The sequence below is a fragment of the Eulemur rufifrons genome, chromosome 19 (genome assembly GCF_041146395.1).
Source record: "Eulemur rufifrons isolate Redbay chromosome 19, OSU_ERuf_1, whole genome shotgun sequence".
NCBI lineage: Eukaryota > Metazoa > Chordata > Mammalia > Primates > Lemuridae > Eulemur > Eulemur rufifrons.
Genome location: NC_091001.1, coordinates 27,793,528 through 27,820,729, shown reverse-complemented (window position 1 = coordinate 27,820,729; position 27,202 = coordinate 27,793,528). Strand labels below are relative to the sequence as shown.

The window sequence follows — 27,202 nt, the reverse complement described above, 5'->3', positions numbered from 1 at the left end:
CAAATCTTCAGTCTTAAATAATGTAAAACTTTAATAAACTTTACTAGGATTACACCAAAATATTACATTTAAGTTTATTAAACAAATATACAGGCACACCCTTGTTAAGGCCAATCAGTAATCAGCTTTTCTCAGAATCAATAATACAACACCAATTCTGTCTAACTCAAATGTAAGGAAAGGAACCATTTTACACAGTATATTCAAGTTTTTAAGACCTTCAAAAAATGTTTATAGTGTCATTTACGGAAGTAAAGAACAGGTAGAATATTTATGAATTTATGGAAGGAAAACAAGTACAAAAAGAGTAGTGACATTTTCCAAGATCATAAGGTTATGAAGCAAAGGATTAAAAATGGGAACAGAGGCCAGGCACAGTGACTCATGCCTGTCATCCTAGCACTTTGGGAGACCGAGGTGGGAGGCTTGCTTGAGACCAGAAGTTCAAGACCAGCTTGAGCAAGAGCAAGATCCAATCTCTACAAAAAATTGAAAAATTAGCCAGGCATGGCGGCACGTGTCTGTAATCCCAGCTACTTGGGAGACTGAGGCAGGAAGGTCACTTAAGCCCAGGAGTTTGAGGTTGTAGTGAGCTATGACAATGCCACTGTACTCTATCTAGCCTGCAGCAACAGAGTGAGACCCTGCCTCAAAAAAAAAAAAAAGATTATTATTAAGCTGACACTCAACGCAATATAGTTTTTCTAGAGACTTCTTTTATACAAGTATTCCCTAAACTGGAGGACAAATGAGCTGCTAAGACTGAATTCTAGAGGGTAAATTAGGTTGAAGTTAACCATTTTAAAAAGCTAAGATACTGAACTGATCAAAGACCAAAATGAGTAACTTTTCATTGTTTGTTTAGTTTATGTATACTAAGTAAAGCAAATGAGAATTTTAAAAGCAGAGTAACAGTTTGTCAGAAGAGAAGCAGCTAATTTTACTTTGTATCAGGGTTGTAGTTACTCACCTAATTTCCCAGCCACTTTTATAATTATTTTTATTTGTAAATAAGAAATTGACTCTGGAGCATAATTTCAGTATCAGTCAGCACTTAATCATCCGTCAGGTTAAGTCTGGGGCCATAGGGATAACTATATAATGTATTCTATGGAGGGTGAATACTGGTTACACAAAAACATATTTTATTAAAAATGTGGTATCTGTAAGAAGAACTTGACAAAATTTCAAGAACACAAATAATAGAAAATAGGGAATATGAATAGTTAAAAAACTTTGTCCTGCTCGAAATCTTTTGTGGGAATTGCTAAAAATTCTGTTGACTTTTCTGGGTTTCAATTTTTCTTCCTGCCTCTGCTCAGTCTATGGAGGTAAAACAAGAAGAAGTCTAACAATGGGTAAAGGCAGAAAAGGGAAGCAAAAGAGATGGAAGAGTCACCATTAAAGAAGGAAAGAAATAGGTCCCCTGGCACCATTACCATTAGAAACAGTATTGTGCACCTGTATCTGACTCAAGCTCTTTTGTTTTATAAGCAATATCTATTCCTATGCATCTCCAGCACCTGTACTACATAGGTATTGTTTCATCCTCACCAGTAGGTGTTACATTTATTTTGCACCAAGCCTTCTGCCTTCTGTTAAGCCTTCACAGTGACTAGAACCAACTTAGATGCTCCTGATACTAAACGACTTAGTAGTGGCTTTAGGAAACAGAGACAAATGGATTAGGCAAGCACTCTAAGCAAGTACAAAGTCTACAAAGCAATTCAACAACCAAACCAAGCCAAGAATACGGATTGCCTAATTCTTAGTCCAAGGTTGGCTTGCTGGAACTAAATGCCTAAATGAAAATAAGGTTATGCAGATACTCTCCCACCTAGAACTTTTGCAGATGAGTCAGGTGAGGAACAAGCACAAAACCATGATATTATGTACCTATTTCGTCTTATGTCAAAAAGGACAATAGAAGCTGGTCGTATTTTTAAGAGCAGGAAAAAAAGAATACAGAAGAAGTGAATCTGCAGTTTTTGATAAACACTATACCCAGAGTCCAAGGCCAATGACCACACAGACAACAATGGAATACATAATGACCATTCTGGACAGCAAATGAAAATAGGAATGATGAGTGTGAGATGCAATTCTAACTAGGTTCAGGTGTAAGTACTAGCATCTGAGGTAAGTTTCAGCTTACTGTCAGACTACATATGTAAAAGCCAAAAAGGGAGTTCTGAGAACCAAGTGACAGTATACTTGATGTAGATACATGTATAATATATGGTATATACAGCAGTTTATATAAACCAATATGCATATCTATTTTCTAAACAAGGACAGGTATAAAACACAAAAAGAACCTCAAACACTACATTTTATTTTGATTTATTTTACTCAGATGCAGAGAAACTGGATAAGCACCTAATATGTATATTCATTTAGGGAATCTTAGGCTGTTAAGGCTGATCAACAAATGTCTTATTTATGAGTCTCACCTAATGCCTGACTCCCAAGGCTAGTGTTACCCAGCAAAACAAGAGTGGCCACTGTCATCTCTCCCCAGACAAAACCAATGAAACTGGGAAAACAATGAGGACTACCCCAACAGCTAACGCTGGAAGTGTCCCCCTAATAACAACATTTGGCAACCATGGGCTAAACATCCAGCTTTAAACATGTTAAGTAAACCATGCTCAGTGAACCATGTTGATGAAGAATGGATGCATGGTGTGATGAAGTCTTTGGAAGTCCAGGTATCCACAGCCATCCGGAAAGAGCCAGGGAAGAGTGCTAGGTATTACTGCAAGAACACAAGATCAATGCTCATCAAAAAAGGCTACTGACAACTTCATCTCCTCTCCATGCAAACAACACAAAAAAGCTTTAAAATTGTTGGCCTTCCTGCAATTCTAAAATATTTTAAAGAAACTATAGTGAAACCTGGCCACATCCATTTCTATTTGCAACAGAGCACTTTTAATATCCAAATCTAAGTAAACAGACAGCTAAGAGATTTAATACTTTGCCTTACTAAGATCCTGCCAATTCAGAAAGTAAATACTCTTGCAAGCAAATGTTTAACTGAACACTAAACCAAATAAAGTACGGTTGAGAATTTTTAAGTGGTTAATTGAAAAAGACTGAACAAGGCACAGTTTGTATTTAATTTTTCAAAAAGATAATGTGCTGCTTCAAAACTGAATCTATGTCTTGCTCTGAGAATCAGCAAATCAATTAGGAACTCATCAGATCAGCTTTATGTCCTCAACTCCTACAATTTCAATACCCCAGTACAATCAATCAATGATGGACTCAGCCTTACAACTAAAACATCTATTTGCATGAGCTGCAGGAAATAACGGCTAACACAACCCATATTAAGTATTAGAAACAATTTTTTTGTTGGAAGAAATTTAATGGAGCTATGGTTCAGTTGCTGTTCAAAGCTTAGACTTATGTAAGAATTAAAATATTGGGATCACTCTACATATGTAACATACATCTCAAAATCTTCCTATTTCTTTTGAACCTAATATGCAACTGCAATATGAATAAAATGCAATTTTCAAAAAATTCTTTAGAAACAAGAATAACATCCTATAGCCTATAGAAATTGTAACATTTTAACAATATGTTTAAAACTAGTCATTGAAAGAATTCAGAAGTACACGTTTTCTTATGTAGCAAATTTTTTTTTTTTTTTTTGGTTTAAGTTTCAGTTTAGGAAAAGTTCACATGTAACATTTTAAGGGGTGCTCAATATTTCTGTTCCGGGCAAAACTACTGAACTTCAGTCATTATCACACTGTTAGCTATGTCTGTGAAAAAACTATTTGGAGGGCACGTTAACAGGTTTCTGTGGCTCAAGTTTTCTTAAAATACAGAATAAAAAAGTCACCTTGGCATGAATATAATTAAGAAATCAGCCGTGGGCTTCTCATTTTTGAGCTCCCTTAGACTTGAGAGATGCCTGCCAACATAAAGGCCTTTCCAGAGCAAAGTGACCCGGGACAGAACTTCCCCGGCCGCAGCCCTCCCACACCTGGCCTGGCGCTGGCCACGGGGGCCCGGGGGCCGCGCGTGGAAGCCGCCCGAGGAGCTGTCAGCGGCCGCGAAGCCTCGGCAGCCTCGGCGGCCCCGCGCGCCTACAGCCCGGGTGGCCCTGGGAGGCGGCGGCGGCCGCGGGGCTCGCGGGCCGGGGTCCCAAGGCATCCCCGCCGCCCGCGGTCCCCGGCCGGCCCCTCGGGACCAGCGCCGCGGCCTAGCGCCACCGCCCGCCTCACCTGTGCGGCCGCGGCGCCTCTCCCGCCGCCGGTCGCTCTCGTAGAAGCCCAGCGTCTCCGTGTGCTGAGGCACCGGTGGGAGCCCCTGGCCGCCGCTGCCGCCCGGCTGCTCCGCTTCGCTGCGGCCGTCCCGCTCCTGGCCGTCCGCGCCGCCACCGCCGCCTTCTCCCGGGGCGGCCGCGCTGCCGACGCCCGCCATATTCCGAGCACAACAAACTGTCCCTGCCGCCTCCCTCCAGCTTCTGGCCCGGCCTCCGCCTCCGGCCGGCCCCCTCCCCGCCTCGCCCCGCCCCTCGCCGGAGCCCGGGCCGCCGCCGCCGCCGCCGCCATCCGCTGCCCGCCGACCGGCGCGCGCCATTGGCGTCAGCGGCGTGTGCGAGACCGCGGCCGCTACAGCCGCCGCCATCTTCTTCCTGCTCTCGCTGTGGCGGGCGGTGGCTTCCCGCCCCGTGGCGGGCTCGGCCGGCCGGGGAACCGCGCCTGGTTCCATGCAGATGGGCCGCGCGGCCGGGGAGAGCGAGCGTCTCCGGGGCTCGGGTCGGAGGCCCGGCGGGAGCGGGTCGGGGGCGGCGGCGGCGGCGGCGGCGGCGGCGGCGGCGGCGGCGGCGGCGGCGGGCGGCGGGTCGGCCTCTGAGCCCCGGGGCGGCGGCCGCAACGCTCGCTGCCCGTTGTCTGCTGGGTTTACCGCAGCCCGCCCGGGGCCCCTTTTGCAGGCTCTGTGGCCGGAGTGCGCCGGCGCCGCCCGCCCGGCCTTGTCACCGCTGTCGCGGCCGCGGGGGCGGGGGCCGGGCTCCAGGTCCCCGACCCCTGCGAGTGTCGGCCCCGTGTGTCCGCTATTTTGGTTCCGTCTCTTCTGCATATTTATGATCGTCCGTCACATCCCTTGGCCTCTGGGTGTCCGTTGGCAGTTTCCAAATCACTTGGGCATGAAGGAGCTTGGGGGAGCTTCACAACAGGTGGGGGCGCGGAGGGGAGGCGACCGGCCTGGGGACTCAGCTGGATGAGCAGAGTGCTTTATGCGTTTAGCGCGCCCGCGGACATTCGAGACTGCCTTTTGGGATTAGGGTTAGGAGATGGCCCTTGTCCGCCACCGTGTCCTTGCTCCGTCATTTTACTTAGTGCTGAATCTGCTCTTGCCAGTTTGGCGTGTGGCCCTTGCACCGACCGCTGTGTCAAGACCACCCGGCGCTGGGGCGGTGGAAGCGAAGATGCCCTGGCTTCGGAAAGGCGCAGGCACCGCGGCCACCCGCTTCCCATATGAGTGCTGTGCACTCCAGTGAGGGGGACAGTGGTACCTCGATTTCCCAACTTGGGTAGTCACTTGAGCCTTTTACCCTTTTGATTTGCAAAAGCAAAACCGATTCCTCCACGAACACTAGGCTGCCTGGAAACTTCCCTAGACCCAAACTTGAGAACCAGTTATAAACGTGCCTGAATAGAGCAAAATCGGGTGCGTGTTGATTTATCAGAAAGGCCCTGAGGATTCTTTTGTCACTAACGGCTTATCTGATGGTAAATGCTCAGCAAGTTCTAAAAAGAGAGGGCTGCTTTGGGCTGCACAACCACCTGGCAGTCTGGCAGCAGGGCTGGAGGCAGGGGTGGGGACCAAGATGGACTAAAACAGCCCAGCAGCTGGGAGCCCACCGTGGCCCAGCCTGGTGGAAAGGAACCTCCTTTTCCTTCTCCTCTATGAAACGGGACAGCTCATAGGATTACATTTCTAAATTATTCCTGTGACCATCCTACATCAAATTCTGTTTGGGTTGTGTTTGGTCCAAACTGAGCCTTCCTGAACCAATAGAAAACAAATGCTCTGGTCAAATCTTCAAAATCATTTTGAAAATCAAACGGTATGCAAAATTGTTATGACCTCTAAGGTTCCTTTCAGCTCAAATTCTATTCTCTGATCTTTTATAGTGAAACATCATCCCCATTCCATTAAGTACTGATTGTCAAGAATGAAGTAGGCTTTATTGCTATGTTTATGTCAGTTTCCATTTACTGTCTCACCACATTTATTGGGTTATTGCACCTGCCTTTCACTCAGCAGGAGCTGGAAGTGAAGGAATCCCAAATTCTATTTCCTACAGTAGCCAGTGGTAGGAATGGATTTCCTTCATTTTCTGTATCGGGCCTGGGGAAAGACATTGTGTTCCAAAGGCTGTGCCTGTCCTTTGAAATAGCAAGGAGAGGAAGGGAGCAGCAGTTGTCTAGGCTGAGTACTGAAGGTGTTACGGCCAGCAAAAGGAGCAAACTGGAAATGGGGAAAAGTTGAGGGATTTGCAACTTCTCATCTTTTGGGTCTTTTCCCTAGAGCTGCATTATTTTATCTGACTGTTGTGAAATTGCACAATTCAAACCCACATTGAAGTAAACATACTAACAAGCATTTTTAAAACAAACATTAATTTTTTTAATTAACACTATTTTCCCCTGTATAGATATTGATAATTAGATAATCAGGTAGCTTATTGTATGTGGAAAGTTGTTTTCTTTGAGTTAATTCAACTTACTGCAACTTCTTCAGAAGTCAGGAAAGGGTATTTTCAAGTATGTATTCTGAATCTTCAAAATATTAAGTTACAAATAATCTTAAATGTAAGAAATATTTATACAACATGGTAGAACCAGCAGTTCTCTAAGACAAATAGTTAAAATATCATCATGCACTTTATATTAGTTGTAAAAAGAAAGATATAGACTTAAATTTATGATACTACCATTAGAAAACAACAAGAGTATGTAAAACACATAGCAAAGCTAGCCATTAGGCAGATATCAAATAACATTCTAAGTTATAAGATAAAACCAGGATTCAGACAGCAATGAGCTATAGAAATTCAACTTAAACATTGAATTATTGTGAATTATTATTCCACAATAAAATGGTGTGCTCTAGCATGTCATTGTACTAGCTGACAGTACAAAAGTACTAGTGAAAGAAAAAACAATACTCTATTGGTGGGAAATAATTTCAATAAAGGAAAGTGATGAATATTGGATATGTGTTCAGAAATGAGAGGTTGAATCTTACAGTTGTTACATCCACTATGTGGCTACTGTTGGAAAACACAAAATATCATTTTTAAAAGAATGGAAATTTGGTGAGTAGTATATACAACATTCAAAACTAAACTACATAATTTCATATTTCAGTAATTAAAGATTTAACAATTGAGATTTTGTGACTAAACAAAATACATTGAATATAAACTATGAATTCAAAGGTCCAGAATATTTTCAAAATGAAGCCTATAAACTCTTATTGCTTAATGTCCAAGCCAAATCATTATGGTCTACCATTTCATGAAATAACGAGAGTTTTAAAATAAGTGATGTTTTTCAGTTTGTATATCTGCATTCTTTTCTCCTAGGAATAGCACAATGTCATACAAAAAATGTTGGGCCTATAGTTATAAGCCTTGGGAAAGACACTGTCTTGGGTATATATTTACTATGTGACCCTGGAAAGACAACCACACGGGCCGTCAGTGTCTTTCCTTGGTAAGTAGGAGCAATACCCATTCCATAATGGGAGCTGAAAAATAAATGATTTTCTTTTTTACTTTCTCCATAGCAGTAACTTTGAATGCTTCCTTTCATTTATACTACATAGTTTTCATTTTCCAACTACAAAGCAATTTATCTTTTGATAGTACTTCTAGTATAGTGCCCCTAAAATATGTGTGAAATTAGTTTCATACACTTTTCCAGAGTAACAAAAACATCAAAGTTGCTTTGTTAACTTGAAAGAACTCTGAATCATGAAAAGGCCAGGACTCTCTCACCCTCCAACTAAAGTCTTTGACCAAAGGAGCACAGGTGACCACTCTCTCTACTTCATTTTCTCACCTGTAGAGTATTGGACTAAATGGTTCTGATTGCCTCTTTTAGCTCCCAAATATTGTGTTAAAATCCATGCAAACCCCTTTTTAGATTCTTGGAACCCTGGGTTAAAAATAGTAGATAGATCTGCACTATCAAGATTTGTAGAAAAGTATGAAATCCTTAGGGGAGCCACTTTGTAATTGGGTCTAAATTTTGAATGCAGGGAATTCAAATGCAGTAACTGTTGATACCACATCAAAGGCATGTAAGTCTTTACGCACCTTCTTTACGCTCTGTGCATTGTTCCATCATCCGTTGGCACGAGAAGTTATGAGTTCTCCCTGACCTTCCAGAACTGTAAGGCTGTCGTTCTCACCCCAGGCTTCAGGGTTTCTGTATTTTGAACAAGTTTCCTGTATTGTACTCCATGCATATCCTAAGTCTGAGAACACTGCTCTCAGGTGGCATTAAGCAACACCTGAAGTGGTATTTGAGACGATTACTTAGTAATCATTGTACAGTTAATTTTTGTAGTATGGATTCAGACACAGAATACAGTTTGAATTACATTTGTATTTCTCGGTTGAAAACTTACCTGAGCATTACATGACTCCTATTTTCCAAACCATAAATGCCATGTGTCTGTATTCACAGACTGTACTCCTGAATTTAATTTATTCACCCTTTTGTCTTCAAAGAGAAAAATAAGAGTTGATGTTTTTAAAAAATCTGAACAGCTTTGCAACTGATGTTCTAAAGAAATAAAATACATGGCTGGGCCCAGAGCAAGCCTTTGCACTAAATTTATGTGCGTTTATTGAATCTCTGGGTTCCAGTAATAATATTTTCCATCTTTGGCAATCATTTTTGGACTGATACTCATTATGTTTTATCTTCTCTGGGCTTTATTCCATGGATTTTTAAAGGACACTAGCTCAGTTTGTTTCTGGAAGATGTAACACAGAGTAGATAATATGCCTTTGATTCTAATATACCTGTTACAACTTAGTCATGAGCAAAATCTTATTTCTAAAAACAGTTTTTTGGCACGAGAATATATAACTGAAACCGTTGTAAATCGGACTTCTTTGAAAACTATACTTTGTTAAAAGGGATGTTTTGTAAAAGATTTCTGTTCCAAAGACCTAAACATAGGTTCTGATTTTGTAATAAAAGTATATGAACTTATAAAAATGTGTGTTTTGTTAGCTAATAGAATCTTTTATTCACGATGAGATATAAGGTTTATTTTCTATTGGATCTTAAATCTCTGGAAAATTCCAAAACGCTGATGAAAGGGACCCTGATAATGACTCAGTAGGCATTCCATTCCAGGTTTCTCTCTTTGAGGAGAAAGAACATTGTTCATTTCTCATTATCATGATAAAAAAAATAGATATGTCATGTTTGAAACTGCTTTAGTTATTCAGTCAGTTAATTAACAAGAATCTATTTGTAGACTAAACTAAGACTTTCCAGTGAATTTTTTGATAACTGTCAAAAATCCTTCTTTATAATTCCAGCTAGCAAAGACTTTAATTTTAGAATTCAGGAAACAGAGGAGATTTTATTTACCACCTAATTTATGTTGTTAGTCCTTTTGGATTTTGCCTTTCAGAATTATTATATTATCCTGTTTTTATTACTCCCCAATGGTGAAGTATTTATTGCTTCTTTTGGCTGCACATCAAATAGTAGTTGGTAACTGGAAGATTTTATTTGATATGTAGAGTAAATTTTTACTTTTTTCTAGTGCTTCTAGTTGAAGTCTCATGGATTAAAATAACTAATTTTTCTCTTTACATCCATGTCCTTTAAATTTAGGCTGTCACCATCTTGTAATTAGCTATCATTCTGCTCATTAATCAGTGTTTTCATTTCTTTCTCCTCCATGTTTCTGAGATACTGAAAAGTGAATTCATTCTCTGGGTCTTACAAAGATCTATTACTTAAGTATTATCTCTTTTTATGCAAACCCATGTATTTGTATTTCTTTTGTCTTGATTACCAAAATTTATTGCAAATTCATAATAAATTTTCAGATTCTCAAAGTAATCTCAGAGTTTTTGCCTTCTGGGTTTTAGAAATTTGTTTGTCTGATTTCAAGGCCTTAGATTTTCAAATTGCTCTTTTATATTTATCTATTATATTCTCCTTTTCTATTCAATTCTAAATTTATGTTTATATGTAAAATGCTTCTGTTGTTTCTGACATTTTCCAATTTAGTATCAATTTCAAATAATGAACAACTTTTTCCTGTTTGTCGTCTATATGGATGCTTAATAAATACTATAACTTAGGTATATAGTTTCATGGAACAGAATAGTACTGTGGTTAATTTTTCAAAACAGCAATAAAAAAGAAAACATATTGTGGCTTTAGCAAGCATTATTTTCTTGTGACAGTTTTATCCTCCTAATTATGCTTTGCCTAAGCTGATTATAACATTAATTCACATTCCCCTGAGCATATGCCCACCGATGACAGATATATGCTGGGGTTAAAAATTTGGCATGTATAATTCACACATAAATATTTGCTTGCTTAAAAAACTGAGGCTAATTTAAATGCTGGTCATTATTTATTATCTCTTAACTTACACTCTGACCTTTCATTTATATATTCATCTATGCAGTAACACCAGTTGTGTAAATAAAAATTCATTCCTAGTGCTGCAAACCATTTTTAAATATTCAGTTTTAATATTTATTACAGTGCTAGTATTTATGATCTGACATGGCTGGCTAGATATCCTTTTTCTGAACAATATTAAGTTTCTTGCAATTTGATTCTATTTGTACAAGCTTCATACACACTTACATAGTTTTTCCTTTATCTTAATGTAGCCAACAAAATGAGTCTCATATTAAGTAATTAAAGGTACAAAAATAAGTTGATTCTTTTGACTTTGAACAACTTAATGTCTACTCCAAATCTGTCATTTGTTTCCCTCTAGCATTTTAATAATGTTCTGTAGAGAATGCCTAATTGGTATGAGTAGGCTTCTTTATTGGTGTTTTATGGACAGTGTTCTGTTTTATGAACAGTGTAACTGGCTTCTCCCTTGAAAGCAAATAATTTTCTTTGCATTAGGAGTATTTTTTTCTTAAAAGAATAACTTATCAGCAAGAGTTTTTCTTCTGCATATGTGTTTTTTTAAACTAAATTTTTTAGAAAGGCAGTATCCGTTAATCCCTCAGGGACATATATAAACAAACAGGTGGATTCACCCATGCAAGCATTTGTTTTTGACTAATGAATAGTTATCTCAAAACAATCTGTTCCTTTGCTTCTGTGCCAAAGTAGGTGAAATATTTGTTTGGGACTGGACCATAAAATGTCATCTCACATGATGGCACTAAGCTAGAAAAGGTCATCAGATAGATAGCAGAGTATAATGGAGAATGCTGTAAACTTGGAGTCAGGAGGCCTGGGTTAGGGAGCCTGCTACTTACTAGTTATGAAACCTGGATGCACTCTGGGCCACAGTTTCTGATTCATGGAGCAGAAGGTGAGCTAGATTGTCTTGAAGTTTCCTTTCAGCTCTAGAATTATGTAATTCTTAGGTAGCTCTCAGGTTATTTTAGGCCAGCATTAAATGTTGACTTGGCATTCACTTGTAATATTTTTCTTCTGGTGAGCTCAAGTACCCTACTCTAAATTATAATGCTTATCTTAAAATTGCTTACCTTCAGTCAACAGACCTTAGTATTTTTTACTCAGCAAACATTTGTTGACTGGCTTTTATGTGCCAGCTACTGGTCCACAGCCCTAGAGTAACAAAGATAAATGAGATGTGTGTTCTATGCAAAGTAGTTACATTGCAATGTGACAAGTACCACAATAGAGAAACGAATGAAGTGACATGGTAGTTCAAAGGGGAGGTTGATTAATTCTACTTTAAGGTGAGCCAGGACAGCTTAGAAGGAAGTGGCATTTGAATGGGTCTTGAAAGATGTGTTTGCCAGATGGAAAATGGGGCTGAGAGAAGGCGACTGAAGGACCTTACAGGCAGACATTGGAGCATGGGCAGAAGAAGAGAGGTAGGAAGATGCATGGTGTTTGAGTGGAACTTCAAGATTGAGTTTCAGTTTCCAGGACTGAAAAATAGGAAACAAATGGCGGGTGTGGCGGGGCATGGACTAGACAGAAGAGTTGGCAAGCATGATGAGGAAGTGAAATGAGGAATTAGGGAATTCATAGGTTGCCAACACTACCTCTGGGCTGTCTTCACAAGTTGAAGAATAATTCATAGGTGTTTTTTTTTGTTTTTTTGAGTTGGTATATATTGGAATTTGCTTGCACTTCTACCCAACATTTTTGCATAGACCAATTAGAACATTAGTCTGTGTTTACTGAGCATTTACTGTGTGTTAAGTCTTATTCTCAGTGTCCAAATCCAATATCTAGTTAGTTAATAAATTTTACTTTTTTTCCCTGAAAAATGATCTCAGCCTAACATTTGTAGAACAAATTTTTATTTGTTTTATTTGGTTATAAGACAATGAATCATGCACTAAGGATTAAATTTCTTTTTGACAGGGACTCACAGATACATATTAATGATAGGCAATGTATTCTTCACATATAGAATATCAGATTTAGCCTCAAAATCTGAAATCAAACCATTTTAGGCTAATGAAAGGATATAATGGAATGATGATGGCTTGGAAGCTGTTTTTTGTAAACTTGAAGTTTTAGATTATTTGGGGTAATTAGAAATATCAGGAAGAATATACTATTTATTAAATTTTATGTCTGAGTCTCAGCCTTCTCCCCCACCAGTTATGGGGTAGGGTAAGGTAGGATTAATGCATTAGTTTCTCTGTTGACTCCGAATGCTGTATTTGTCAGAGCTGTGTCCTCATATCCGTGTTTTGGTTGCGTCTAGTTGAAAGGCACAGCCTGATGGAATAAAAATAACATACACTTTATAGTTAAAGTGATAAAGTTTAAATCCAAACTGCTACTTACTTGCTATGGGGACTGTGGCAAATTACCTATATATCAATTTGGAACCAGACTCTCTGTTTTGAGCCATTTAATTTAGACACTTATTTTAATGTAAGTGTTTTTGCTTTTACTTTGGCAGTGAGCATGCAATTTTAATTAGCACTTGGAACACACCAGAATACATTGATGAGGCAAAAGACATAAAGAAATACGTTCATAATGGCCTGCCCGAGGACTCTGACAGCGTCCAAGAAAGACGCTTTCAGTATAATGCTTGATGTTTCTGAGAAATCATCCTCGCTAGCATTTATACTCTTGTACATTTAATCATTTCAGAGTTTTGAAATGTCAAAATATTGGCATTAGCAGCTTTGTCATCTATACACTCAGAGAGAATATTAATTTCTTGAGCTTATTCTGATGCAGCAACTGATGTATAAGAAAAGTAAACTTATTTTCTACATCTGCCCAGGATTCTCTTCCCAGCTTCACCAATAAGATCTTTCTCACCTCTTAAACTCTAGCTCTAATATCCCCCTCATAATCTTTCTTAACCTCCCTCATCCCCGTGGCCATTCTCTTTTCTACTACACCTGTGGTCCATGCATCTGTGACTGCACACCACACTGTGTTATAATGATTTTTTGATGTGTTGCTCTTCTCTTTTGACTCTCAATGCCGTATTTGTAGGAGCTGTGTGTCCTCATCTCCATGTTTTGGTTGCATCTAGTTGAAAGGCACAGTGTGATGGAATAGAAATAACATGCACTTTATAGATAAAGTGACGTTTAAATCCAAACTGCCACTTACCTGCTATGGGGACTGGGACAAATTACTTAACTCCCTTGAGCTTTAAATGAGAGTAGTAATACCAGCTATGCAGGATTGTTATGATGATTACGTAAGTAGCATCCATTAGTTCAACAAATATTTAAAGAGGTCCTATTACATGTCAGTAATTACAAGTTTTATTGTACTTAGTACTAAGAATACAAAGGTGATCTTTTCCTAAGAATTCTATGATTAAGTGGGAGAGATAAAGCAGAAAATAGACAGTTGCTGTATAATTCTTGAAGGACGAGTAGGAATTCACTAGCCCCGGGGTTTTAGGGGTTGGGGTCAAGGCAGCAGGATTTGTCATAGCAGGAGAACCACTGCAATGCTTTTGAACCAGAGAGAGCATGGTGAGTCCAAGACACAGAGAGAGTCACCATGTAGCTTTGATGGTGGGGTGAGGCTGGAGATGTAAATATCACAGGAAGCCTTAGATGCCAGGCGCAGGGCAGAGGGAATCTGTGAAGAGCAGACAATCAGATTTGCATTTCCTAAAAGAAGGTCTCTTTATTTGCCAGCATGTGGAGTGGTTTGGGCATCAAGGGAATTGGTATGACCAGTTCAGAGGCTGTAGCCCATGTGTGATAACAGCCCCAGCAGCAGGACTCACAGTGGAAATGGGGTGGAGAGAGTACATTGAGAGATACCTAGCAGTCAGGAAAGGCAGGATGTGATCTAACGTGGAGGTGGGGGAAAGGCAGTAAGGAAGAGAGAGGAAATTTCAGGGGAATGTGCAGAATTTTGACTTGAGGGTGACGGTGCCATTTTCTGAGATAGGAAACGCAATAGAAGTGGTTTAGGATATAGGTGGGGAGTGGAGAGTGAGTCCAGTTTGGAAACTGTGGAGTTCAGGTATCCAAGGGGTGCAGGGCATTTTGACTTCATCATCTTGAATGTTTTGACCCTGCTGGGTTTTTTTTGTTCTCGAATATAAGCATTTCTATCAGGATGCTATCAACTCTGTTGAATTTTGTGGCAAAGATCTATTCCAGGGTGAACTCCATAAAGTCATTTTAATCCCTTGAACCATTTTCCATATGGCATATTTAAACTTTTTCCAATTGTTTCCACTGGCATTCTTATTTTACTAACATTATTTCCATCAGGATAAAATCTTTGCTATGTACCTTTTACAATGAAGGCTTGATTTATCAACTTCTTTTTCTTCATCTTTATCCAACTTTTACAGATACAATTTTTTTCATGGTAAATTTCCTTTTAGCTCCACTATCTTTACCATGTCAAATTTTGCACCGCTAAACTTTTATCAACTCTCTGATTTTTCATTAATTTGTGAGCAATAATAATTTTTAGCATTTTCTATTTTTGGTATTTTCAGTTGTATTTTACATTTTTGTTTACCAAGCCGAATATTTTTGCGAGACAGTTTTTACAATTTTAAAATTTACAAACTCAGCGGAAATCAAGCAGGGAGGAGAGGAGAGGAAGGGAGGGACAAAAACCTATCTAATGGGTACAATGAACACTATTTGGGTGATGGGCACACCTATGGCCACAACTCAAGCATTATAAAAGCAGTCCATGTACTCCTTAATAACAAGGGGTCCATTTGTACCCCTTACATTTGTACCCCTTAATATTTTGAAAGTAAAAAAATTACCGATGATCTGCAAATCTCAAGTCAGCTTTTCGTCTATAACAAATTTTGCAGTGTGTCATTTTAGCCCTTGTCAGTTTTGTTTTTGTCCTTAAGATCAAAACTGCCTCAGCATGACAGAATCAAAACGGCGTACTTCAGCCTGTGGAATGGCCAAGGGGAGAAGTCCAGGACATGGGTGCATGTATATAGGTATGGTGATTTAGAGAGCAATCTGGGATGAAAAATAGATTTGGGAGCCATTTGCGTCCAGGTATGGGGCAAGGGGGTGGATGACATCTTATAAGAGGGTCAATAGCATGAGAAAAGAGCACCCTGGAAAACCAGGAGGAGCACCGACATTCTGGGAAGAAATGGGCAGAGGAGGAGGAGTTCACAAAGAGGAGATAGAAGGTGGGAAGAAACCCTCAAGAAAGAGGAAGTGGTCAACAGTATTGAGTGCTGCGAAGAGAATGCATACTGAAACGTGTCCTTTGGATTTAGCAACAATGACAGGTCCTCAGTGAGAGCAGTCTAATGAGTGGAGAAGGGGCTACCCAGCTGGGTGCACAAAAGAGGAGTGAGAAGGAAAGTTTGTTTATATGTTGATGGGTTTGTTTCTTTTTTAATATGGGAGAGACTTGGGCATAGTTAGGTGCTGATGGTTGGGAAGGGAGAGGGTGAATGTACAGGAGACTTGGAATGGGATCCCAGAGACCCTCGTCTCTTCCAGGGGGGTGGGATCTGGCATCAGTCTTGCTGCCTAAATCTCCATATCTAGTGTTTCCCCAGCAGCCATGTGCCAACAAAATGTAACCATCATCAGTCCAGTCCATCTAATTGGGCTTCTACTTTGGGTTCCTATTAATCCTCTTGATTCCGTAGTGGGCCCGGAGATTTCTCCTGAACTGCTATTACTTGCATATCCCTTAACAAAATCCTCCGTTGAGGGGTCTTACCTATTGTCCCTAACCCCACGATACTATCACCTGCCATGACCCTTCACTATGACTGCTTTTGAGAAAGTCTTGCTGCCACGTACTGGCCAGGACATCAGATACACTTTGATACCCTCTCTCCCCAGTTGTGAGCTGGGAGCTCACCACATCACTCAGATCTACCACCCACAGGTCAGATAAAACAGAACAAAACACACTGCTGTGATCCTGCCCATTTCCTGCTCCTCGCATTTGTCCTGAGGTGGCACAAGTTACCAAGTTGGGCTGTCCCACAGATAATGCTTCATCTCTCCATCTGCTGAGGGCTCATCTAACCACCCATCTGTGCCTTGGCTGTATATTTGTTGGGGACTTCCTAGCACCAGGCACCATGGTAAGCAATGGAGGTTAAAACATGAAGAGACACCGTCCAAGCCCTCAGGGAGCTCCTGGTGCAGCAGATGAGTTAGTTCTTGCTGCAATACTGTGTGAAAAGCGGGCAAGGCAAAGAACAGTTAGTCTAAGTAAGGAGAGACTGGTAGATTGCCCAATTTTTTTTTTTTTTTTTTTTTGTAGAATCTATAACAATCTGGTGAATTCAGTTAACCTATGAAATGCACTGTTCTTATCCTAATGTAATTGTTTCTCCTGCCAGTTCACAAAGCTCCAAAGGTTACATCTGTTTTGAGGGGGTGGATAGGTTCCAGGACTGCGATTAACCTTTAAGAAAACACATCTGCTTATGTAGCAACCAAGATCAGCTACTGAATCTCCAGGACATAGAAGAAAGGGCATTCTCTTTGAATCCCTTTGTATTTTAAGCTAGCATCCACTTCCACTCTGTCCCTTGTCTGACCTTTTTTTAGTTTTGGTTTTTTTTTTGCCTTTGGGAAAAAGTGCAGGACAGTTTTGTTGGCTGTTCTTGAGTCAAGCATATTTGTTTGACCTCTGTGGAATTTCATTCTGGGCTCATGAACAAAATAAAGGTGAAAAGAGAGGTCATAATCTGCATCTTTCTCTGACAAGTTCTGCAAGCCTCTGTCTTTGCTTGCTTTGCTGTTTCTTGGTTCCTCTGATGTGCCACTGCCTCTGGGTTCTGGCAGTGGGGCACTGGCACCCCGTGTGGGGCGGACACTGTCAGGGGACAGCGAGGGTCTGGGAGACCCTGGGGAAAGCCTGCACCAAGCCTCTATTTTGTTTTTGTTTCCCTGCACCAAGTCGTGCAAGGGTATCTGACCAGGTTGAGAAAGAATCAGAGATAATGGGCATAAATGTCACCCTAAAAATTAAAGTGTGCAATAAACACTACATTCAAATGGTCTGTGAACCCCTTTAATATTACCTTTGAACTTTACATTATGGTAGGCTATTGGGAAAAGAAAAGGAAAAGAAACTCTCACTTCTTCCCAGCACTCTCTTTCTCTCTCTGGCATTGTGTCTGACAGTTCCTGGAGCTTATCCCCTGCCAAAGAATGGGTGGGGGCCCATCTAGTGTTTGTTCACGGTCCCTGCAGGTCCCTCTCTGCAGAGCCCCTTCAAACCCAGTGGGTCTCTCTGGGTTTCCGGCCAAACTTCCTCGCCTACAGGGCCGTGGGCACGGGATCATTCCCGCATGTCTTCCCCTCTCTGTAGGAATGGTAGCTGGAGCCTCTCCGTCCTCAGGACCCCAGATACTGTTTTCTCCCTCCTCCGTCCTCTTCCCTAGGGCAGGAGGTGGAAGGAACAGTGAATGTTAGACCGACAGGCTTTTATTTTATACCATCCGCGTCTGCTTCCCGAGGCAAGGAACACATAGGTGCCTCCTGCTCAGATGGGGAGCAGGGGAGCAGGGAGCAAAATGAGGTAGACATAGGGAGAAAGAATAACACACTTAACACCTTCAAATAGTATCCTGCCACACAAGCGAAAGTGCTAACAGAGGAGCGAGTCTCCCCTAAATAACTGGGTCTGTTAGAAAAAATATTTTTAACTTATTACAAAAACAGTATTTGCTAATGACAAAGATCTCTGGCAAGATTGAGGGAGAAGGCTTTGCAGACTGGTAGGGGCAGTGGTTGGGGAAGCCGTGTCTTGTCTGTGCTGTTTCTTCCTGTTCTCTTGTCATTTCCTCTTGGCCTCACTCTTCCTGAGCCATGTGGTCTCCCTTTTTCTATCCATTCATGCCTTGTCTTTTCCCTGTCAATGGCCTTCAATCCACTTCACGCTTATCTTCAGAAAGCCATCTAGAGAGCTGAGCAGGCACAAGTAGGTTACCCTACTTGGGAGGTAGTTCTTCCGAGGGCCACACACCATGGTTATACCTTGGTTTGACTCCTCCCTAAAATAGCTCCTTTTAATGTCTGCATGAGATGTGTTCATGCTTTTTTAAAATTGAATTTCACTTTTTGAATATGCATAACATTTATGTAATTCCAAAGTCAAAATTATACATTTAGACCCAGGGTACTCTTGCTTCTAGCCTGTGCCCTGCACCCTGTTTGACTCAGCTGCCTACTGGTTACTAATTTTGTTTCTGGTTCATTCTTACAGTATTTCTTTTTGCAAATATAAGCATATATATTTATATGCATGTATATATAAAGTTGACATACTATTTATCTTGGTTAGCACCTTGATTTTTGCACCTAACCTAACAGTTTACCTTAGAGATCACTCCCTGTCAGTACATAGAGATCTTTCTCACTTTTCTTCTGCAAGGCTCATAAACAGCTTTGTGGGGACATATCATAGTTTATAAATCTCTTATCAATGGACATTTGGATTGCTTTCAGTCTTCTGCTAGTATAAATAATGACACAATAAATAGTGAGTCTTTTGCGTCTGTCAATGATGCAAGATCACTGGTACCATGATTAAAATGTTTTTGTTATTAAGAGCTTTATTAGGCTTTACTGACATTGATTGCAAATACTCCTTAGTGGATACTGTACAGAAAAATAGCATCTAAAACTAATCAGTCAGAATGCTGGATTTGTGCCCACAGATGAACATGATATATTTTTACACTTGTATGCAGCTGATAAGATAGTCTGGTATCAACCTACTCGGATATGGACACATTCCCAAAGCCTAACTAACTAGTCCTACCCAACTATAAACTCCACCCATCCTCAAATGAAATAAAAATGCTTTCTATGTATTTTTAGTAATTAGATTGATTCTCCTCTGGAATTTATCACTTCTCAATTATGTGTTGAAACTGTTTGGATTAGACTTTCCCAGTGTAACCACACAGAATCCTTCTTTGCCTCTACTCATTAATACTGTCATTGAAATAGATTTTCCTGAACTGGCTGTTTCCCAGTCCCATATCCTACAGCAAACTTCTTTTCACCTAACTTCCATAATTGGGAATGCTGCTGCTCCCTAGTTCTTAAGGAACTTAGGGTGATAGATCTGAGACTTGCCCAAACTGAGAACCTCAAAATTTAACTTTACCCTTAATAAGAACAGGACTTTATTTCCAATCCAACACAAACTTGTATAAGAATTACCTCCAAATTGGAATGGTTATTGTGGACTAGAGTGACTTCTAATGTTCAGAGACAAAATACCTTCTCTGCAACAAAACTGTTGTTCTTGGCTCATTTGTCCACAAAATAACTCCTTGTGAGAGAAATCCATGTGGCGCTAACTCTCTTGCTATATGCAGTTCTGGGTTTCCTCGTTTGTCAGAGCATCGATTCCTTCCGTGGCACTGCTGACTAGAAAAGTCTGCATAAGGGTCCCCAAGACTTTGGTTTTCCAAGCTTTAATGACATTTCCATTTCTGTCTAAGCTTTACAAACTGAGGTTTCTAGCCTTGCTTAGGTAGTTTTGCAAAATAGATGAATCCTGTACACCCTGACTACTCAGGACAGTGCATGTGCTGTTATTGGTGAAAAATGTAGCTTCTATGTTAGCAAATCAGAAACTGTGGCCCAAACATCTAAAAGATCTTAAAGAGCATATACACATTTTTCATCAAATAGGTGATGCTACTTCCAGTGATTTGTCTAGTTGGCTAAGTCTTGGCTCTTGGGAATCTCTGTTTTAGGGAAATTTTAAATCCCCGGCTGTTACTCTCTTTATAGTCACTGGGTTTACCTCCTCAGTGCATGGTATCCTCTCAAGGGTTTCAAAGGCTTTCCAGCAGCCACTCACACACCGACGACTGCCATCAGGATCAGGCAACTGGAGGAACACAACTGCCTGGCCAGCGATGGCTCTAGAGTTGCCACTGACAGTGACAATATCACCCTTCATTCCGATGCAACTATCGATGATGATAATGTCTACATGACTCTTTGTCCCAGTGACTACGTCAGCTTCCTCAGTGGTGGTAACTCAGAGGAACACTGCACTGTTTGGTCACCCTCTCAGCTTGACCTAAAAGCAAACTGAAATGGAGACCGGGACTGAAGAATCCCTGAGTACATAAAACCAGTTAGGCCTTGAAAATAGCCTAAACCGTGATTAAATTGCAAGCATAAGCACAACTTAACTTGGGCCATTACTTATAGATATTATATTAGAGAAAAACTTACACTCAACCAATCAGAAGTGGCCAACTAACTTACATAACTAGGGACTTTCAGCAGGATAGGCCAAAAACAGAACCGAATAACGGTAACCTATCAAATATTTCTTTAGTTTCTGAATTCACCTTATCAAAGCCTGCCCCTTATGCTCCCTTGACAGAGCCCAGAACCTCCTGCAGTTTGGTGCTTCCCAATTCATGAACCATCGTTCACTCAAATAAACTCTAAAATTTGTATTGTGCCTCAGTTTTTTATTTTAACATTTTCTTTTAATAAAAACAATAAGGAGAGAGGGCAGGAGGACAGAGAGAGAACGAGAGGGGGGAGAGAAAAAAAGTATTTGTCACATTCAGTCAGAGTGAGGATAAAGTGAAATAAAATGTGTTAAATGCTGGCAACAGTGCCTGGTATGTAATAAACACACAATGCGCACGAGGTTATCAAGAACAAGAACATTTTCAGGCCGGGTGCGGTAGCTCATGCATGTAATCCTAGCACTCTGGGAGGCCGAGGCGGGCGGATTGTTTGAGTTCAGGAGTTCAACATCAGCCTGAGCAAGAGCAAGACCCCGTCTCTACTAAAAATAGAAAGAAATTATATGGACAGTTAAAATATATATAAAAAAAAATTAGCTGGGCATGGTGACACATGCCTGTAATCCCAGCTACTTGGGAGGCTGAGGCAGGAGGATCGCTTGAGCCCAGGAGTTTGAGGTTGCTGTGAGCTAGGCTGACGCCATGGCACTCTAGCCCAGGCAACAGAGTGAGACTGTCTCAAAAAAAAAAAAAAAAAAAATAGAACAAGAACATTTTTGAAAGAAGGTCTGGATACTCTAGGGAAGTAGCTGACATTCCAAAGTGTCTCTATTCCCTGTGGCTTGTGTGCCTGGCGAGAGGACCCCGGAGCTACCTGAATCCGGTAATGGATTGATCTTTGTGGATGTCTGGTTCTGTCTTGGGAGGCAGGGCTGACTGTCTCACACCCAGACAGGTGGGTTCTCCAGGAGTGCCAGGCGGTCTCCTCCCCATTACATTCTCTTCATTTTCACTTATTCCTTTGACAAGGGGTGAAGCTCCTCATTGATGTCAGAGCCACCCAGTAAGAGAGAACTCACTGGCACAAATGTGTAAACAGCATCTATACCAGGCACTGCCTTGAGAACAGACTGACAGCGCAACGGACAGAGTGAACATGATACTGAGTTACGGACGATGGGAGAGGGTGTCTTACCACTGAGTGAGGGAGGAAGGTGAGGCTGGGAGGAAGGAACATTTTCAGACATTTCACCAGGATGTCTCCCGATCTCTGCAAACTTATAATGCCTCAAACCTTGATATTATTAGTATTTTTGGCCCTGAAGCTGCTGCTCCCTCTCTTATTAATTCTAATCCCCTTCCCTGCTTCATTGAAGTGGGAAACCTTAGGTTTTTTTTTACTTATCTCTTTGCCTCACCTACATTCAACTTGAAAATGTCATTTGTTTTGTTCCCTTTTTTCTATTCCAGTTATTACTGCCCTAGAATAGTCCTTCAGTGTTTCTCCTGAATTATTTCACAATAGGCGAGCAGAAAAACCTGCAGACTTGGGAGTCAGACTCTTTGAGTTTAGTTCATTCTCTGTAATTACTAGCTTTGATTCCCTGGGCAACTTACATAACCTGCGTCTCAGTTTCCTCCCCTTATTTGAGATGCGTAAGAGCATTTGTCACATTCAGTCAGAGTGAAATGAAATGTGGAAAAATGCTAGGAACAATGCCCGACATGTAATAAGTACACAATGGGCACCAGTTATCAATTCCAGAGCGTTCTGACTGGTTTTGCTGCCATCTCATCTCTCTAATCTATATATCCCACTTGGTGGGCAGATTGGTCTTCATGCTGCACATGAAGAAAGCACTTCCTGCCGGAGCAACTTTCGCCATCCTCTGGACCTTCTCAAGGTGATTCTAGGCTACCTCCCCAACCTCATCTACCACCACATTCCAACAGGTAACCTGTGCTTACCTGGTCTGGGCACTGCCGTCTGCATCCGCAGCTCTGTGCGGTGGAGGCTCTCTGCCTGGGACTTCCGTCTTCTCCTTTTCTCCTGGGTAATCCATTTATCCTCTCCAGTGCAGATCAGATGTCTCATGCTTAGCGAAGACTTTGCTGACCTTCCCCCTCTCCTCACCAAGTGATGTTGATTGCTTCCTTTTCTCTAGTCCCGTGGCAGCCTGTGGATCCCTCAAACGTAGACCACCCACCTGATGGACCCTGCAGCAGCCTGGCGGACGTGCACTGCACCCTACACCACCCACACCCCATAGAGGGGGGAGCTATGCCCGACCTGCGCATCTCCCTCCCACAGGACTCCTGGTGATCACGTCACCTGTCCCCTCCCTCGTGGCATCACACATCCCTTCTGGTAGCTCTTATCACAAGCCCTAAAGGAGTTGTTTCTTCGTTTGTGGGTAAGAGTGGTTGAGAAAGAACGTGAGTAGAGTGAGTTTGGGAAAGGGCGAATCTGTAAGAGTTGAATTATCTGCTTCCTATGCTGTATGTCTCTTTTAACAGCTTTCAGAAACTTTTAAGTATGGTGTTAAACCCCAGGAGCTGCCTGCCCCAAGGATTTTCTTTCCTCTTCTTTTTGTTCTCACTTTCCTCCCTGGGAGGCAGTCAAGAGAGGACAGAATAAAAGCGTTTGATACATGAAAATAGGTGTGATGCTTTCCTCTTGGGTTACAAAACTCTGTCTAGAGAAGAAGGCTGCATACAATGTAGCTGTTCACTCCGATGCCCCTTCTCTCACCAACGTAGCATTGGTACTCAAATCTGAACTGCTGCTGTTCTACGTTGACTTGTTATTCCTTTTCAGGAAAAGTCTACTAAATCCAACTGTGTCAGGAAAATTTCCCAAGAAGCAGGGCCCAAGACAGGGGTTGTTGTGAAAGTGATCTACTGGGGGGGTGTTCTCAGAAGGGGAGTGAGAGAACAGGGGCAGAGAGGAAAGCCAAGCACAGATGTGGTTTTGGCTGTGGACTAACTTGGGCAGGCTCCCTTGGAGAGCTCTCTGAAGCATGAATTGCACCACAGGGTTGGCCTCCTCTTAGCATGAAGGGTGTGGTTTTCAGACCCTGTGTCAGTCAGCCATTGGCTCCTGCCTTCTCTGAAGGGGTGGAGGAGGCATAATCTGGACAAGGCAGTTCCTGTTTTGTTGAGATAATTCTCTCACGAAGGGAGAACCAGCAGCATGCACTACACCAACAATCTTGGAGCAAAGAAGTGGGGAAGGAGGACACCCCAGAGGATGAACCGATTACTCAAAACATAACCTCCTTGGGGCACCTTGGAGTTACTGACATGAGGATGGGTTGAGTATGTGCATGTGGTGCCTGTATGTGGGAGTCTGTGTTGGGAGAAGGTGGTCACAGAGTTTACCAATGGTGTGGGGCTCAGGCAATCTTATGAGGATATTTAAGGAGTGATGACTCTGGAAGACAGGAGGACTTAGCAAAAGTGAAGCAGCAGACATTTGTTTTTTGATAATCTAGGGTCTCTTTAACAGGCCATAGCCATACTGTGTCTGTATCTTGGGCTAGCAGCAATTAACTGTGGTGATATTGTGCTTTCTACTTAATTAAATTATTTGGAATGTCTACCCTGGTTTTATAGAGTTTAACCCAATAAACAAGGTGATTCCAAAAGGAAAGTGGATGCTGCCAAGCCTTTGGTTGGGGGGCTACTGCAGGGAGCTCTGAATTGAGCTCTGTGTTCCCTGAGAGCTAAGGCAAAAAGAGGCTTAGTATTGAGTTATAAGGTTCTTACTATTTGAAAAAAAGGAGCTATAATATGAATAAGGACCCAAAACTTTCTTAATCTCTGCCAATAATCTGGAGCCAAACGAACAGACTCCTTACATAACTTGGTTTACATTGTTCCTCACTGGATGGTTTCCAGACATGACTGCTTTGGGCCCTCCCAGAGGCTTTAGAGCTGCCTAATGCCCTTAAATTAGGTCCTTATTGGCTTTAACTTGGGCTTTTAAGAATGGATGAGCTCAGAAAGCTGCAAGACTTAAAGACATATTTGTGATCAACTTTTGTATTTTTATATGTTAAGGATCTTTAAAAAAGACCATCGCTTGCTATTTAATTGTGTGTCTGTGGGACCCTACAGATATTTCTATTGCTGTCAGCATTATTCCACTAAAGTTTTCTTCCATCTGTTCTTCAGTGGAAAATCCTATCTCTGCAGTCACCATTTTCTACATGCCTGAGTAAGATTTTCCAGAGGTGGGGTTATACATGATGAAAGGGCTTGAATGGGCCAAGTTTGAAAACCTTGCCCTCCAAAATGTCAACAGATCCCAAGAACTACAGGCATTTTTGTGTGTGTATGTATGTTTGAGGTCTATAGATGCAGAAGCTGTTTCAACAGCTCCTGAAATGTTCTCTGACAAATCTGTCATTAGCTTCTTCCTTTTTTCTTTCAGAAGTCTGGTGCAGAAGAAATAATAATCAGTTAATTGAAATGGTTCATTCATTTGGGTTCTGGTTAAAGTCAGAGAAGACTCTGCTCTTAGTGCCATTGACACCAGGAAATTATCTGTTAGGCCATCTACAAAACTGCAATAATAATAGGATGTTGTCGGAATAGTAATTTACTAAGCAAAGATATGAAGTTTTAAGATATATGTGCATGTTTATAGTGAGTTGAATTTTATACAGATCCAATCATATATTTGTAATAGTGTGCCTAGTGAGGTGGAATTTTTATTTAGAGGTGAACATAGAAAGTCATATAGGAGCAGCATCCTTTATGTAAAGAACTGAGGCATGTCTTGACTTTGGAAAATGGTGTGCAATTACCTTTTTTAAAAAAAAAAATTCTCTAACTTAGCAAAGGTTTCTCCTCCATTTGCAGAGGTTTGGGAAGGGAGTGAATGCTTCTGCGTATGGATCCTAAAAGCCTTCTGAAAGAGAAGGAAGGGAGGCACTAATCCCTTCTGTCAAATGTTAAACTTAGGGAAGTCTGCACTTGGTAGTCTTGACCAAGGTGCAATGATAGCAGGGGACAGGAAGGTCCCCAAAGGGCAACTCACCACGAGGGGAAATGGAATGTGGCGGTGATCTGAACTCCACACCACAGCCCCCACTCCTGGTGACAGAGCTCAGTATGGTGCACTATGAATCCGAGTCCATAAGATTCACAGGTCGGAGTCAGGAAACCAACAATCTCGCATGTTCCAATATGGAAATCAGCCATGCCATGATGCTTTAGGAGCCTTTTAAGGGCTTCAAGCAAGGCAGTGGCTTAGTTTTTGTATTTGAGAACAGATTCTGGTGGCCAGTATGGAAGATATATTTAAGAGAAACAAAAATAGAGGCTGGAAGGCTATCATTATGGTCCATGAGAGAGGAAAGGTGGCCTGAATGAGTCAGTGATAGAAAAAAAAGACTTAAGAAGTAGGAGATACAGTTGTCATAACTTGGTAATTGATTGGCTCAGGGGGAACAGTCGTTCATTTGTTTGCTACTTGTGCTGTTTATTGTTATAAATAGCAGGGATTAGGCTAAGTGACCAATTATTCCCTTCCTGATTCCACTTATTTCAGCTGTTGGTTTCTAAAAAGAAAATTATGAAGATGGGGCTTTGATTAGCCTCACTTACTTTAATAATAACTGTGGTTATCCTTCCCGGCTTATTGAGTGGAGTCATTGTTTTAATTTGCATAAGTGGCTTTTGGATATTCAAATATCCAATTACATTAAAAGCTAGATATCAATTGATATAGAAGAACAATTACCTAGACATGGCCATGACATTAAAGAGAACAAATGACTGACTCGAGAGTTTGCCAACATTTCCATTGAGTTAATTCTGGCTGCCAAAGAACTATGGGAGGAGAACATGAGACAAGAAGAAGAAATATTACAATTTTACCCAAATGGTACCTCTGCAGATTAGAAGAATAGAGGACATGCCTTTTTTTTTTAACCAAAATACTTAAAATCAGAAAACCAATACATTTTTGTTGTAAAACAACCACCACCACCACTTAAAATAATAAAGTGGTGTGTATGGTAAGAATGAAAATACCTCTCTTACCACAGCCTCTTACTGGCCAAAACCCTGGGGGGTTACCAATTTTAACAGACTAGTGGGGATTCTTCTAGTCGAAAGTGTCCTTAGAGAGATTCCGTTCATTATGCAGAATCTATGATAGCTGTTACATCATGATAACCCTTCACCTATTTCCTTATCTGATAAAGTCTACTTGATTCAGTTCATAACCTGGTAGTTAGCTGAATGC

At 41.3% G+C, this 27,202-nt stretch overlaps 1 protein-coding gene and 1 pseudogene across 1 annotated transcript in view; one reads left to right on the top strand and one right to left on the bottom strand.

Annotated features, from left to right (window-relative positions):
- TAPT1 (transmembrane anterior posterior transformation 1) overlaps positions 1 to 4,462 on the bottom strand; it is a 61,090-nt gene extending 56,628 nt beyond the window's left edge. Inside the window, exon 1 of the mRNA XM_069495029.1 lies at positions 4,242 to 4,462. Within this exon, the coding sequence (XP_069351130.1) occupies positions 4,242 to 4,440 (199 nt within the window). The 5' untranslated portion in view covers positions 4,441 to 4,462. The remainder of the gene's footprint in view (positions 1 to 4,241) is intronic.
- Positions 4,463 to 4,729: 267 nt separating this feature from the next.
- LOC138399430 (spidroin-2-like) lies at positions 4,730 to 5,267 on the top strand (annotated as a pseudogene).
- The last annotated feature ends 21,935 nt before the right edge of the window (positions 5,268 to 27,202 follow it).